Source organism: Solanum lycopersicum, chromosome 12 (genome assembly GCF_036512215.1).
Source record: "Solanum lycopersicum chromosome 12, SLM_r2.1".
Lineage (NCBI taxonomy): Eukaryota > Viridiplantae > Streptophyta > Magnoliopsida > Solanales > Solanaceae > Solanum > Solanum lycopersicum.
Window position 1 is genome coordinate 14879637 of NC_090811.1, and position 18085 is coordinate 14897721.

Below are 18085 nucleotides of genomic sequence, written 5' to 3' on the forward strand. Positions count from 1 at the left end.
CAATAAAGTCTTGAGCTTTTGGAAACTAACCTCACATTCGTCAGACCACTGAAAAGTCACCTTCTTCTGTGTCAATCTAGTTAATGGAGATGCAATGGATGAGAAACCCTCAACAAACCGTCGATAATAACCTGCAAGGCCCAAGAAACTCCGAATCTCAGTAACTGAAGTAGGTCTGACCCAATCTCTGACCGCCTCAATCTTCTTAGGATCCACCATGATACCCTCCTTGGACACTACATGTCCCAAGAATGCTACCGAACTAAGCCAAAACTCACACTTTGAAAACTTTGCATAAAGCTTCTTCTCTTTTAGAATCCCAAGAACAATCCTCAAATGATGCTCATGTTCCTCCTTAGTGCGTGAGTATATCAATATGTCGTCTATGAAGACAATAACAAAGGAATCTAAATACGGTATGAACACTCCATTCATCAAGTCCATAAAAGCTGCTGGGGCATTAGTCAATCCGAAAGACATCACCAAAAACTCGTAATGACTATAACGTGTTCGAAAAGCCGTCTTAGGGATATCCTCCGCCCTAACCTTCAGCTGATGATAGCCAGATCTCAAGTCAATTTTGGAGAAAACTGAAGCACCCTGCAACTGATCAAATAAATCATCAATACGAGGTATCGGATACTTATTTCTGATGGTTACCTTGTTCAACTGCCGATAGTCAATACACATACGCATAGATCCATCTTTCTTCTTCACAAATAACACTGGAGCACCCCAAGAAGATACACTTGGTCTAATAAAACCTTTGCTCAACAAATCCTGCAACTGCTCCTTCAACTCTTTCAATTCAGCCGGTGCCATACGATAAGGAGGAATAGAAATAGGCCGAGTGCCTGGCTTCACATCAATACAAAATTCAATATCACGATCTGGTGGAAGACCTGGCAAATCGGTCGAGAATACCTCTGAAAATTCACTCACTACTGGAATGGACTCAAGCATAGGAGTCTCAATATTAGTATCTCGAATATGGCCAAGTAAGCCAAACATCCTCTCTGTGCCAACTAACGAGCCTTAAGGAATGATATCACACCCTTAGAAGGATGACTAAGAGTACCTCTCCATTCTACTATAGGAATTTCAGGCATAGCTAAAGTGATGGTCTTGGCATGATAATTTAAAATTGCGTGGTAAGAAGATAACCAATCCATACCAAGAATCACATCAAAATCTATCATTTCTAAGACCTTCAGATCTGCATGAGTGTCATACCCCATCAAAGTAACAGTACATAAACGATACACTTTATCTACAACTACAGAATCCCCGATAGGAGTAGAAACACGTATCGGCAAATCAAGAGACTCACACAATATATTCAGACTAGGAGCAAAATATGTGGACACATAAGAATAAGTAGAGCCTGGATCAAATAATACAGTAGCTAGTCGATGACAAACCGGAATAATACCTGTGATAACAGCATCTGAGGCTTTAGCCTCTGGCCTACCTGGAAAAGCATAACAGTGAGAACGACTTCCATTAGATTGTGGACCTCCACGACCACCACCTCGACCAGAAGGAGAACCACCTCTACCTGAATGAGAACCACCTCTACCATTCTGTGCACCACCCCTAGCTGGAGGTTTTGCAGCCCTGGAAGTCGAAACCTGAGAACCCTGATGTAAGCCACCACGTCTGGTCCTAGGGCAGTCTCTCACAAAGTGTCCCATATCACCACACTCAAAGCAACCCCTACGAGACGCCGGCTGATGAGAGGAACCGGAATGACCAGAATGCCCTCCACGAACTACAGGTCTAGAAGATGAACCCTGCGAAGTATGTACCGAGCTCGAAGAGTTATGCCCAGAGTAACCAGCCTCAGACGCTGGTATGGCAGCATGAATGGGTCTGCTGGACTGAGGGTGATAACCTCTGCCCAAGTAACCCCGACTCCTAGACGGAGCACCACTATAATCACCTGAATAACGAGTCCTCTTGCCCTCTCGCTGATCAAATCCCTCACGTCGAATCATCTCCAACTCCTTAGCAGCATCTACCACTTTCTGGAATGGAACACCAGAAGCAGCAACCTGAGAAACTCCTAGATGAATTGGAATAATCATCCCCTTAACAAACCTCCTCACTCTCTCAGCCTCTGTGGGAAGTATCATCGAAGCATGCCTAGCCAAGGCATGAAATTTACCCTCATGCTCTGCAACTGACATACCATTTTGCTGCAAACCCTCAAACTCGGCCCTCTTGCGCTCCCTCTCACTGCGTGGAACAAATTTGGATAGAAATACCTGAGTAAACTCAGTCCAGGATAGTGGATGAGATCCAGCTGGCCTCTACTAATATAATCCCTCCACCACTGCTTAGCAGAGCTAGTCATCTGAAACGCTGTGTAGTCAACTCCATGAGACTCCACTAATCCCAGATTATGCAACCTCTCATGACAACTAACTATAAACTCATATGCATCCTCAGCTAAGTCACCAGTATAAGTAGGAGGATTCATTAGTCTGAACCTCCCAAACATCTTTTGCTCATCAATAGTCATAGAAGGCCTGTTCACCAAATGTGATGTCATATCTGGAAACTCCATACTATCCAAACGAGGAGCTACAGCGGCAGCTGGCTGAGTCCTGGGAGTCTGAGAATCTGGAGCAACTATCGGATCTGGAGTTTGACCTCCAACACGGGTCTTTGAGCCATCAGAAGTGACAGGCAAAGCTCCTGCCTGGACCATCCCCTCTAGGATTCCTAGCATACGAGCCAGGGTATCTTGAAGCACTGGGGGAACAATAGTACTGGTTGGAGCCTGAGCTGGCCCATCCCCCTCGACACAATCTTGCACATCCCCATGAAGAACATCTGCATCAAGAGGTACGGTCCTATCATGACCCTGGGTAGCTATTGGTACTTGACCACCCACAGGTGCTGCAATACGGCCCCTACCCCGACCTCGAGCTCGTCCCCTACCTCTACCTCGGATAGGGTTCCCAGAAGCAGGCGCAGGATTAGGATCCTGACCACCACTTGCCGACGTACGATTCCTCGCCATCTGAGAGAGAATGAGATATCAAGATTAGAATTTCTACAAGGTCAAGTGTGCACGATAAAGAATAAAAGAACAGAATATTTCCTAAATGTCCTATAGCCTCTCGAAGATAGGTATGGACGTCTTTATACCGATCCGCAAGACTCTACTAGACATTGCTCTTGTACTCTTGAGACCGATGAACCTAGAGCTCTGATACAAAATTTGTCACGACCCAAAATCACGAGTCGTGATGGCACCTATATTCCCAACCAATAGGTAAGCCAACCAACATATTTTTTACAATCTTAACTAACAAAGAAGTGAAAAGACAACAATTTCCAAATCTCCAACACTGAGTTCTTATAAGTACGAATGCGGAAAACTGAAAAAAAGTACTACCCAAGAAATGGTGTCATGAGTACAAGAGCTTCTAAAATACGATGCAAGTCTGAAACTAAAAAGGCAAATCTAACATAAGGGATATCCTGTCTGAATACTGAATAAATGAATAAGTAAAAGATAGAGGGAGGTGTGGGCCACGGAACAGCCAAGCAGCTCACCACAACTCCAAGAAATTCAAGCCGGACTCAATTTGCTCCACGAGATGTGCTCCTACTGGGAATCGAATCTGCACCACAAAGAGTGCAACAAGCATAGTATGAGTACGAAACCACGTGTGAGTTTATATAAGAAAATAAGTTCTTAAATTATACCTGTATATATATATATTACACTCACTATTTTAGTTTCATCAATAAAGGACATCAACATTTAATATATTCCAAACACCAAACGAAACATATAGTCATCAAGAATGAATGTTGGGATGAAGTGCAATGCAATATGATGCCATGTAATGATATGTCTCAGAATACCCAGTACTCACTCAACCGTATATACATGATACTCCTCGGAAATACATCGAGAGTTCATGTCCCATGGGGGACTCGCGAGGTCCATATACCGACACGGACGATCTCCACGTGTCTGTGCGGTCGATCTCAACGCACTATTATAATATCAAACAATTTTCGCACGGACGGTCTCCACGTGCCCAAATTACAATCTTAACATCTCACCATCCCCAGCACGGACGATCTCCACGTGCCCAACTTATACTCAGTCCCATGTCTATGCATGTGCACAATATTATTTCAATAGAGGGGATGATGATGCATCTCAATCAATCAATATGAACATAATACATAACCACCTCAATTATCACAACTATACGGGTGAAATAAATAAAACACAATCACACAAGGAATTTAAGTCAATAATATATCAGCTAATGCCCATATGCTTTGGCATTCTCAAATTTCAATCCACATTCTATAATAGTAATTTTCCTTTTTATAACACCGGTACTCGTACCAATGCCCGTCACACCATTGATACGAGACCACCATCTTTCCCCTTACCCCTTTGTCTATTTTCATTTTTTAATCTTTAATTAGGAAAAAGTCCTTCAACAAGTCTAAAAGTCTCAACATACCTCAAGTGTCGAGCTCGTGTCACGAATCCTCAAGATAGTTCCTTCCCTTTTCGTTAAGTTTTGAAGTGTTCACGATCTACCAATGATGCAATATTCATAAGTAAGTGAATTGTGGACATTCAAATTATTATAGGTATATCATAGACCCTAGACTCACTCATATCTCTAATCAAACGCCAAATCTTGGTATAACTTGTATGCCAATTCGTCAAAAATCAAGCCAAGAACTTAACTTTAACCTCTCCAAATACCATAGATTCAATGCTAAATCATATAATATACACCTAATAATTAATTACCTATCTCAATATATCAAAAGCTAGTATCTTGATTTGATAAATAAGTAAAATAAGTATCACATTTCCCCCAATTAACAACGCTGGAAAGAGCACTGCTGCAACGTGACCATTTTATAAGAAAAATTAATTATGCACACAACATGCACAATTTTCAAAAAGTCACTACTAAATGCATGCCAATCATTGGCATGATTGGCTATTATTCTTGTCCTCCCCTCAATTTTAATGCCATAAAGAAAGATACATAAAGAAATTATAAGCAAATTCTGCACAGATCCTACAACTACGAGACGGAAAAATCACAACTCCCAAGGACCATATCGAGCAACAACTGTCCACAATAGATTATTCCTTTTGTTCAATCCAATAAAATTTTCACCTATACCTCATAGTATCAATATTATCCAATCACATACAGTGGACATTATAAAAACTTAATTGCATTATCTATTCACTTAATATTGTATTAAAATTATTTTATTGAATAAGTATAAGTGCATCCTACAATTAAATATACACACATAAATAAATTTGAATTGGTTTACCTGGGAATCAATGTAGTCACCGTAGCAAGTTTGGTTCCTGTCGTCGCCGCACGAGGTAGTTTCTAACCCTTATTTTCTTTTCTGCCCTTCTAATGTTAATTAAGTATAACAAATAAACTAATCCCACTAACTTAAATCAATATATAGGTCAAGTATAAAGATATTAAATAAGTTATGAGTATGACCCACTAACTATTAACTATATTAATTCTTCACTAAAAATTTTTTTATCAACTAAATACTCTTAGTTTTTGAATAGTAAAAAAATACCCCTTTAAATTTTCAAAAGGAGTCAGACTAGTCCTAGTTCTCAAAACGACCAAGCGGGTCGTTACAATTATCTTTTCTATATCTTCTTTTTTGATTACTTAACTTCATGATTGATGAAGAAAACGATGAAGAAAATTAAATTAAAAGATTATACTACTAAGAAGATGGAATGAAAAAATGGAAATGAACATGCAACATCTCCATAGATGATTGGTATTTATAGATAAAATAAGTCATAAAAATGGTTAAAAGGGAATCGAAAAGACATGCTATTTGAGTAGAGAATAGCAATAGATGAGGTTTTTTTGTAACTCATTTCATATGATTACAATATTAAATATGATTGAATTTTATAATTAATAAAAAATTATTTTATGAAAAGAATTTTTAAAAAAAGACAAAAAAAAGAAGAAGAAACAAATGGAAAAATTTAATACTAAAAAATAAGATTTATTCATTTATTTTGTGATTGATTACTAATATGATAGACCACATCATATATTATAAGGGGCAACAATATCTAGTAGATATAAAAAGAAATGTACAATACATAGTATACTTTTAATTCAATCATGGCAAAATTTAAATTAATTAGCTATAGATTGACGTATATATAAATAATAAAAAATGTGCATCTTTTCATCTTCAACAACAACAACAATGAATAGAATATTCATTTTTTTGTTCAAATCAAAGAAATAAAATAAAAGAGAATAGAATAGAATAATATTAATTGGAATCAAAATAATATAACAATGAATTTTCAAAATGATTGAAAATCATTCAAACTTTTATACTACTATGACTCTATCTTCCGGAATCACCAAGATAATTATGCTTCCTTCTTCATTTTGTTGAACTTATACCAAATAATGTGATGAATCTTTGAAAAGTATATCTATGATCTTCATCAAAGTGAAGGTCATATTGTGACATCATCTTTTTTATGTCTTCTTTTTATTATGCACATGATTGATGAATAAAAAGACAAAGAAAAAAAAATTAAAACCTATACTACTAAAAGAAAAAATGAAAAAATGAAAATGAACATTCAACATCTCTATATATGATAGATATTTATAGATTGGATAAGTCATAAAATAGTTAGAAGAAAATTAAAAAACATGCTATTTAAGTGAGAATATCAATAGATGGAGGTTTTTTTGTAACTCATTATATATAATTAAAATAATAAATATAATTGAATTTTTTTAATTAATAAACAAATTATTTCATGAAAAGAAAGAAGAAAAAATGTCAAAAAGAGAAAAAAAAAAAGGAATGGAGGCCATAGAGAGGTGCCACATCACCTTGTCTATGGTCCTCATTTATATTATTAAATATATTTTTAAAATATTGAGAGCTATTTTCTTATATAGTGTTAAATTTAATTTAATTTTAGTATTTGAATTTTACGATTTATTTTTAGATGTTTAGTAGATAGAGCTTAAATGAATTAAAAAAATTTATCATTTGAAGTTTATTAAAATGAAAAGACTAATTTGTATTTAAAAATTCATATTATGATGTTAATACAATATATTTTTATTTTAATATAGTTTAAATATATGTATTTAGGAAATAAATTATTGATTCATCAAACGGTAAAATTTTGATTAAATATTCTTTTCCGTTAGATTTTTTAAAATATATTTTATCCTTTATTTGTCCTTATTATATATATATATATATATATATATATATATATATATATATATATATATATATATATATATATATATATATATATATATATATTTCTTTTTTATTATTTTTCTTTATTCTACTTACCAATAATTTTTTGAACAAATTTGAAGAAAACATAAATGATACTACTTATTACCATAAGAAATACCAAAAAAAAAATATTTCAACATTTAATATATATTATTAAAATTATCAAAATATTGTTTGAACATAGGTGAGTTTTTATCATATTCTAGACAAAATTACAATAACTAATTTGTATCTAACAAAGGTAAATATTTGTGACAATAAAAAATTCATAAAACTTCAAACATAATAAAATTTATGAAAATAAACATAATGCACACATCTTTTTATGACTTTAATCATAAGAACATAGTGTAAAGAATAATATAAATTAATGTAGAAATTTAAAACTCTTATCGACACTATTTTCGACAAACTAATCAACAATCAAGAGTCTTCTTCACCGAGTCAAGCATAAGAATTTGATAATAATAATAATAATAATAATAATAATAATAGTAATAATAATAATAATATTAGCAAAACACTACTTCAAATATGAAGTGAAAAGAATAGTCATGAGTAGAAATAATGAAAACTCAATCCAAAGAAATTAAATGAAAAGAACACACATCTTCCTTAACCTTAATCACAAGAAAATAAATGAAAAATAGAAATATAGATCAATGCACAGTTGTTTTGAACTTTTGTCCAACATCCTTTTTGACAGACTAATCAACATTTAAAAGTCTTCTTCATCGAGTTATGCTAAAAGATGAATGTGATCCTATAATAATAATAATATTTATAAATATTAATAATGAAATAAAAAAAATAATCTTGAGTTACATGGAGAGAACACACAACACATCTATCTTTCTTAGTTCCTTAGGACCTTAATCATAAGAAAATACATAAAAATAATAATGTATAATCAATGCACAATTTTTGTTACTCTTATCCGACATCCCTTTTGGCAAACTAACATCCAAGAGCCTTCTTCGTTGAGTTATGCCACAAAATAAATTCGATCCTACAATAATATAAAGATTAACAATGAAATAAAAAAACATCTTGATTTACATGGAGAGAAAAAACAACACACATTTTCCTAAGGACCTTAATCATAAGAAAACACATGAAAGCAATAATGCATAATCAATGCACAATTTTTGTTACTCTTATCCAACATCCCTTTTGACAAACTAATTAACATTCAAAAACTTTTTTTATCAAGTTATGCCACAAGATAAATTCGATCCGATAATAATATAAAGATTACCAATGAAAGTTAAGAAAATCTTAATTTACATGGAGAGAACACACATTAATCACAAGAGAATACATCAAAATAGAAATACAGAATTAGTGCATATTTTTGAAACTCTTATCAAAGAGTCTTCTTCATCAACTTATGTTGAATATGAATATATGATCCTATAATAATAAGATGGGATTCCCCATTCCCATAATAATATAAAGATTAACATTGAAATAAAATGAATAATTTTGAGTTGGGATCCATGGTACAAAATATTATGAATTTATAAAGGTAAAATTTGAGAATATATCATAAAGTGTCTTAAATATTGTAATTAAATACTTGGGGGTTATGAATATGAAAATTTAATATTAAAAGAGTTAATGATAGTATTAAAAGTAGAAATTTAATAGGTATAAGTTATAAATATGAAATTGTAAAAATAAATAAAAGAGGAAAAGAATAAATATAAAAACGAATAAAGGAGATGAAAGAAATAATTTTATATTATATATAACTATAACTTTTATGGATTGAATAAGTAATAAATATTTTAACAAAATCATAATGTGTTTTTAAATTGAAATAACAATAAATGTTGCCATAAAGTCTAAAGATAGCAATTCAACAAATAATTCTTTATAACAATTTCAAATTTGAGGAGTGAGTAATTTTTTTAAAAAATTGATTTAAAATCTATTTAATTTGGGTAATTAATGTGATGTTAGTGGGCTGAGTTTTAAATGGGTTGGACTGCATTTTTTAGGCTATAACTGAGCAAGTAATTAGTTATAGTATTTAGTGTGATGTTTTTACTCATTTATGTATTTGTTTTGAGATAAAAATAAAAAATAAATCAGAAAAAGATAAAAATAGATATTGGCAAATGCTGGCCATTGGAGGGCGCCACATCAGCGGATCAAGATTCAGATATATATATATATATATATATATATATATATATATATATATATATATATATATATATATATATATATATATATATATATATATATTGACTATGTTTAATGTTTTGTAAATATTTTAAATAAAATTGTCTTTAATATAGAAAAAGCCCAAAAAATTAAAGAAAAATGATAGATAAAATTGAAGCTCATAGAGAGCGTCACGTCACCGTTTTCTCATTCAGCTTTATATTATAATATAGATTTTAGCTTCAAATAAAATAGTTATAAACGATTTTAAATTTACTCAAAATTTTATAAAATACCTAAACATCCTTTTAACTTAGAAACACTTAAACTAAATTAATCTAAATAGATTCTAAAACTATTATGTAGTTGGTCAAAGAAAAAAATCATTTTTGAATGTGATATGAACATTAGGGATGAAGGAAAAAATATTTTTTTGGCAAAGTTTCAACTAAAAAGCATAATTGGCCGATAGGGCCCACTTTACCACTTGACAACGTTTTAATGGCTCTCGTACAATAATTATCAGTTAGATTCACAATAATTTTGTGAACAATATAAAAATTAACTTACAAATTATTATTAGAAAACTGAAAAAGATAATAATAAAAACAAATCATCATCAACATAATTGGCCGATAAGCCCCACTTTATCACTTCGTAACGTTTTAATGGCTCTCGTACAATAATTCTCGGTTATATTCACAATAATTTGTGAACAACAACAAAATTAAATGACAAATAATAATTAGAAAACTGATAAATATAATAAATAAAATCAAATCATCATCATAATTACCAACCCAAGTATTGTTTTGTGTCAGATGGTATTTGTTTTTTTTTCACATTGTCATGTGCTAAACGAACAATATTTTTTTTAAATAAAAACTATAAGTATATTTTTCTATGGAATTTGTATAAGAGTCTAACTAATTCAAATTTGTACCGTATAGAGCAACTCACTTAGAAGTGTTTTCACACAAGATCTTCCAGTCAACTGTCCACTTGTCAAGTGCAAAAAAAGCACATTTTACGGAAATTCTATCTATCAAGAATTTTCCATAATCATGACTAGAACCCAAGATCTATGTTAAAAGGAGCAGTTTTATCCATTACACCACATTTTTTATGGTAATACTCTAACAATTATGCTTCTTCGTTGCATTAATCAATCCAACATCCATAGATATAGATTTATATGAAAAATACTATTTTTTACACTAAATTAATTTCGTATAAATATCGAGACGAATAAATATTTATTAAATTTTTGGTATACATATCTAAAAAGCTATTACTTTTTGTACCAAATATGATAAAATATAAAACTATAAGTTTTCATGATTTGTTTTTTAATTTTAAAGTCTATATTACTATTTAAGAATTAAAAATAAATTCATGAAAAACTTGTGATTTCGACAACAAGAGTGGTGCATCATAATTAACTAAACAAATGTAAAATAACTCAAGTATTGTAAGATTTATTCAAGCAAGCATCTTCTTATGTTTTCACAAAAAACAATATTTAAGTTTGATTTTATCTTAATAGTAATTATCATTAATAGAAAATAATAATGTTACATTAAAAGATATTTTTAGGGAGAGAGAGTGTTATCACTCACTTGAGATGACAAGAAATGTGATTCGTCAGTGATTATTTTACTTTGAATAATACTTTTTTTAAAATATTGAATATAAATTTAATATCCCCTATAAAATATAAAATAAAATAGTATTTAATTTACCGTGTAAAAGAAAAAAAAAGGGGGGGCGGGGGGGGGGGGGGGGGAAGGAAACTTGTAAAGAGATAGTTGTTGACTTGGTGACAAATAATAATACATTAAAAATTGGTATGGTCCATTTTCCTTCAAAAAAAATTTAGAGTCGCTCCATTTTTCATTTCATTTATTTGACTCATAATTATTCCTTCAATATATGGTCATGTGACTAGTTTTGAACTTGTTTTCATATTTTGAGATGAATTAGGTGTAATTATAGGGAGGAATATAGGTAGCTAAAGTTTTAATTTCTAGGAATTTCTATTTCTAACTTTGTGTGTTAAATTCCATTTTGTCAAAATATTTGAGCGTAGTGCTATATAATTTTATATATAGTCATTTCTTGTCCTTCTTTCCTCACCTATTTATTTTCTTTGGTTGTGAAGGAAATTTATTTTCTATAAATAGTATCTTCTAGGAGGTAATAGATCCATTCGTTTATACCAACTCAATTCTAAGTAAGGAAGTTTGAGTTATCTTTCCATTTAGGCTACTAAATGGAAACTTGTAAAGAGATATTTGTTGACTTGGTGACAAATAATAATACATTAAAAATTGGTATGGTCCATTTTCCTTTAAAAAATTTAGAGTCGCTCCATTTTTCATTTCATTTATTTGACTCATAATTATTCCTTCATTATATGGTCATGTGACTAGTTTTGAACTTGTTTTCATATTTTGAGATGAATTTGGTGTAATTATAGGGAGGAATATAGGTAGCTAATGTTTTAATTTCTAGGAATTTCTATTTCCAGCTTTGTGTGTTAAATTCCATTTTGTCAAAATATTTGAGCGTAGTGCTACATAATTTTATATATAGTCATTTCTTCTCCTTCTTTCCTCACCTATTTATTTTCTTTGGTTGTGAAGGAAATTTATTTTCTATAAATAGTATCTTTTAGGAGGTAATAGATCCATTCGTTTATATCAACTCAATTCTAAGTAAGGAAGTTTGAGTTATAAAACTGTGTGAGAATACACTGAAAATAATCTGACAAAATGAGATTAAACATGGGTTGATGATGTACACAATATATTTCTATTCAAAGTATAATATGGGTTCATAAAATGACGTTTTAAAAGAATTTTAAATAATTAAGGAAATCTTTTCCCGTTTAAGTTAAATTCAACGTTAATAATAAAAATCTAATTAAGTATTAAACAAAGTAAAACAATGTACAGTAATTTTCCCACTAATCACATCTCTCGTCATCTATGTGAGTGATAACTCCATTTCTAGTACAAATATCTTTTAATATAAAATTGTCATTTTATAATGGTAACATTACGAATCAAATTTGAATATTGATTTGTACGAGACATTACAAAAGCTTGCTTGAATGGAATCTTAAAATATTTAAGTTATTTATCTTTGTTTAGTTAATTATGAAGTACCACTCCTGTTGCCTAAACTATGAGATTGTCATGAATTTGTAACTAATGCTAAAATAGTAATACATGTTCACAAATTTTAAAAAATCGTGGAAATTTAGAGTTTTATATTTTATCATTTAGGGTGTGTTTGGTACGACAAAAAAAATATGTTTTTGGATATTTATATCCAAAAATTAGCAAATATTTATCCCTCTCGATATATAATGAGGTATAAAAGCTACTACTTTCATGTATACTTTTATTGTTTAACATGATTTAATGACACAAGCGCACTCAAGCACGCCCACGCACACACCCTCGCGCGCCCGCGCACACACATATAAGAAATTTTGTTTTTAATGGGTTTGTTAAAAATCTATTGAATTTTTTGTTAGTTGAAATTGTTGAGGAAATGATCTGAATCCATGATTTTAGGTGTGAATTTGATTAGAATGTTTCATATATTGATGGTATAGTTTATTCTAAGAGTTTGGGGAAATAACCAAGTTGCAATATGGGATTTAGAGATGAAAAATGAAGAAGAAAAGTTGGATTGTGCTTGGATAACTGCCTGAGCGCCGCGCTCTCAGAGCCCCAAGAAGGGGTCTCTGAATGTTGGCCTTTGGGGAGTCGCCCAGCCAGAGCGGCCCAACCCAGCCCCTCAATTTTAAGGGTTAGCGCCCTGCGCCTCTCAGAGAGACACGAATGCCAATTCTTTCCCCCATCTTTCGTACTAGTTTCTTAGTAACATATCTATATTTTCTAGTTGATTCCAACACTCTAAGGTATGTCTAAACGTTATCACATCATCCATATACATGATATCATGAACCTTGAATCCATACTTCGATTCAATGAAAGCTAACATTCAAGTCAAGAAGTTAAGAATAAGGTCAATAAAAGTTCATCAAGTTTTCAAAAGTCTTTCACAAATGTTTTAACTTTATTTTAAAACTTAAGCTTTTGGTTGAGCAAAGAGTAAAGAGTAAAGAGTAAAGATTGAAGTTCATTTCTTCAAAAATATATGAGGACTATGTATTCCCAAAGAGTTTAAAATGTTTTCAGATTCAAACAAGAAAAGGAAACCTTGATTTCCTAGGCGTATTTAGGCTAGTCTACAGGAAAGAGTAAATGATTTCACAATTAAGCAAGAGAGAAAACTTTGATTTCTAAGATATCACTTGAGCTAAGTTTCTGAGAGATTATCTCAAATCACATAAAGATGTATGTTTTAAAACCTAAGAGATAGTATCATATATTGGGAGTAATATTGAGCATCTATATGGGGGAGAGTTCAGACAACCCCCAGTCCCCATTAACCATGTAGCCACCATGGTTAGAATAAGTTCATACTTTTTTTATGATTCCTTAGGGATTTTTAGCATATACTAGTATACCCATTAGTAGCCACGTTCTATACCCTCGGCATGGTATAGGACGGCCATGGCAGCGTGAGGGAAAATATTGTATAATCACAATAGCTCTTACATGATAGTTGTCGGTTAGAGAAACACCCACAAAAGTATTTGTATTCTTATATAAACATTTTAATTGTATTTTTACATACATTTCAAAGTTATATTTGTATATTTGCATACACACAGAGTATTATTGTACTTCCAAATACATAGAGTTGATATCCATGTTTAAAAAGATTTTTTTTGTATTGCACTTGTTTTATACTACTCTATATTGAAATGAGTTCAGTTAAGTTTTAGTTTAGCCAAGCCAAGTAAGTTCTTCAGTTCATTTTAATCTTATATCTTGTTTTAAATTTTCTTTGCATACTCGTACATTTGTACTGACCCGGAAGGTCATTCATGGAATTTTTTATTAATTATTTAACTAGAGTGAAGTAATTGTTGGTTAATTATTAAATAGTTAATTTTAGTTAATGCCTAATGAGTTAGAGTGATAATGTATTAAAAACTCTATTACCACTAGGCCATGTCTTAAAAATAAGTTAGCGCATTTGTCTGTTTTGATAAACAATTAAATTAGAAAAAAAAGTCGGAGAATTCAGAAGAAAAGAAGAATACGGAAGCAACATCGGTCAAGTCCAGGTAACCAACCTTCACCAAAATTTGAATCTTTGTTTGTTTAGGATCATGGTTGCATATATGTGTATAGATATTACTAGTATATTATATAGTAAGAATAATGGATTTCCTTTTTAGAAGTGTTGAACATTATCGACTTGCGTGCCTAAATTTATTGTCATTGATGGGTATTAATGGATAAGTGACTTGACAGTGACAGATAAAGTAGTAAAGATTCAAATTATAAAATATTGGTCGGGTGATTTGAGAAAATACAAAAAAAATAGGAAGAAAGGAAAAGGAGTGGAAATTTGTGGTCATTCAACTTTGAATCTGGGAAAAAGAAAAAGAAAAAAAATAAATAAATTTAATGATGACCAATGATTGGCCATAATGAGTCAATCATTGGTTTGTAGAAAAGAGGAAAAGAAAAACATAATTATGCAAACATCACTGTATATTCATTTGGGTGCAATTCTCTTAGTTTTGGTTATTATATTATAGTTCAAGTTTGATATGATGATATGTACATTTAAATATTAGATGAATATTATTTTGTGGGTACCGTTTGAATTATGGTATTAGAAAAATTAGGATGCAATCCTAGACTTGAAACTTGAAAAATATGATAGTTGAAATGTTAGTTGGCATCAAGAATTACGAACTTGATTCTAAATTTGGATGAATTTTTAGGTCAAGGTTAAACACATAATAATGTGGATGTTCTTAGTTCCAAAATCTTATTGGGAATATATACTTGAATAGAATCCATTAATTCGAAAGCTCAAAGGAAAGGGAAGACTCAAAACCCGGAGTGATTATTCGACTGGCTAAGGCAAGTGGATTTCTAAATCCTTGTTAAGTGTATGAAATTCGTGCATAACCTTGTGTAGTGTTAAGAATGATTTGGAGACTTGTTTCTTATTTGATTATAAATTATGTTTTGTCATCAAAATGGTTATCTCCTCATTTTTATTTGAGTATGTCATTTACATTGTATCTGAGACATGGTTGTGATAAGATTTATGTGATAGGAGGATGTACCATTTAGAGGATCGTATTGCGTGTCGCAATGGATATTATATTTTTAGGGACGTATCATGCTCCACGATGTTTACTATTATCGAGGTCGTGTCATGCGCTGCGACAGATGCAGGGACAGATATGTCCCCCATGGGTCCTAGACTGAGAGACAGTGGATGTGTATCATTAGGAAAGTCATGCATCACTATACTTGATATTTCATTTTATGGCATTACACATTTTTATTATTGATGAACTTGAACACGTGTTTTGCTGATCTTGTGAGTGTTTTTTGGTGAAAGTTAAGACTATTGAATATTGAGAGTATGTAATCTGATAGTTGTGTTCTTGGTAAACGGTAAACTGATAGGCTATACTGTGGAGGTTCAAATAGGGTGTAAGGAGTACCCGTATTTTATTCACTTGGTACTCACCCCTTGCTTCTGCAAATTTTTGTAGGTTACGAGCCCAGATCTTCGTGATACCTCCTATTCTCTTCGTTTTTGAGGCATGTTGTGGAGGATTATGAGGTATTTGCTTGTCATCTCAGTACTCTTTCCTACTCCAGTTTATGACTTTGTTTTTACTTGAAAGACAACTTCATTTTAAACTTGTATTTTATTTCAATTCTAATATTTATATTAGAGGTTTGTGCACACGAAAACCTGTTTTGGCGGTTAATTAAGTTGACTTGTTTTTAAAATAGAAATTGTTGTTGGATATTTCCGCACTTTGTTAGATATTGAGTTTTAGGCTGACTTGTATTGGTGGGTAAGACGAGTATCATCACACCCATTTTTGGGTTGTGACAAAATGGCATCAGAGCCCAGGTTCATAGGTCTCACAAATATACAAGTTGAGTCCATGTAGAGTCTCAAGGATCAGTATGGAGACGTCTGTACTTATCTTTGAGAGGCTATAAAGACTATTTAGAAACTTCTTTTTTGTTCATTCTTTCTCATCGTGCGTGGTTACCTTCTTTAGTACTAAGTTATTGTATACTCTTTTGACAGATGACGAGGACTAATGTTACTGGTGGTAGAGGGGAGACACTTCCCGAGGCAGTTGTTGAGTCCCCAGCTAGGGGTAGGAGCAGAGCTCGACCTAGAGGTCATGCTCGTGGTACGACAATAGCAAGAGGTCGTGGCCGTGAAGCGGCACCAGTGAGAGTTCATGCTAGAGAGGACCAGGTTCCTCCAGAGCTTGTAGTCACACCTTTGCTTCAGAATACACTATTGAGGGTGTTAATGTGTTAAAGGGATTTTCTCAAGGTGGTGGTGCAACCACCACACCACATGACTCCCATACTAGAGAAGGGGCTCAGACCCAAGAGCAGCAACAAGATCCAGTTCTTCAGGATGTGGTGGGCAGCTACTAGTGGATCCCACGATTCAGAATGGCGTTGCATCAGTAGTTGGGAGTCAAGTTGCACTGATGGTTCTTCTGACAGAGAATGAGCAGCGTAGGTATGAGAGATTTCAAAAGATGAACCCACCTCAGTTTCAGGGTGGAAGAGCGAAGACGCTCATGAGTTTCTGACTACATGTCGAGAGTTGCTAGAGGTTGTTGGATTAGCTGAGTCACATGGGATTCGATATGCTACACTCGAGCTTCCTTGGCTAGTGAGCGAGTGGTGGAGGACTTATTAGGGGGCTTTGTCTGTTGGATCTCCTCCAGTGACTTGGGAGAAGTTTTCTAGTGCATTCCATGATTGTTTTATCCCTTGGAGTGTGAGAGAGGAGAGTCACCTGAGGTTTGAGAATCTGAGACAGGATTATTTATCAGTTATAGAGTATGAGGAACATTCTTGCCAATTGTCTAGGCATGCGTTGGCCTTTATTCCAGATGAGACAGAGAGGATCCGCAGATTTTTAAGGGGATTGACTTTCTCTATCAGTTCAGCTGTGTTTTAGGCATCTAGAGAAGGGGCTTCTTTCCAGTCCATTGTGAGAGATTCCAAAGAGGTTGAATTGATGGAGAGAGAGGTGTTTGGGGACCTTATATGGGCCCGTACATCATGTCAGGTTCATGGTGCCTTATCTGGAGGTAGGGGATCACAAAGAGGAAGTGGTTCCTTTCAGCAGCGGGGACCCATTCATGCATTTATCCTGACATCTGAGGGTGGTCAAACATCTAGGGATTCTTATAGCCCGATTTAGGGATCGTACGTTTCACAGTAGCGACCTACGGGGCGAGGAAATTATAGTGGGTTTTCAGGGTCCACACAGCAGTTCCCAGGTCAGAGATTTTGCTTTACTTTTTTAGATCCCGATCACATGATGAGGAAGTGTACTTCTCAAAGAGTTCCTTGTGGGTTTCAACCTAATTCTTCATTTTAGACTAGACCAC

General features: G+C 32.9%; 1 protein-coding gene across 1 annotated transcript; it reads right to left on the bottom strand.

The window, feature by feature from the left end:
• Nucleotides 1-1025: 1025 nt before the first annotated feature.
• LOC138340652 (uncharacterized) lies at nucleotides 1026-3972 on the bottom strand. Its single transcript, XM_069292573.1, has 2 exons — nucleotides 3568-3972; nucleotides 1026-3028 (listed from the first exon to the last, which is right to left on the bottom strand). The coding sequence occupies exon 2, from the start codon at nucleotides 2187-2189 to the stop codon at nucleotides 1026-1028; it is 1164 nt and encodes a 387-aa protein (XP_069148674.1). The 5' UTR covers nucleotides 2190-3028; nucleotides 3568-3972.
• Nucleotides 3973-18085: the final 14113 nt, after the last annotated feature.

Coding starts and splice junctions, on each gene's coding strand:
- LOC138340652 (XM_069292573.1), bottom strand. CDS start 2,189: ATGTCAGTTGCAGAGCATGAGGGTAAATTTCATGCCTTGGCTAGGCAT.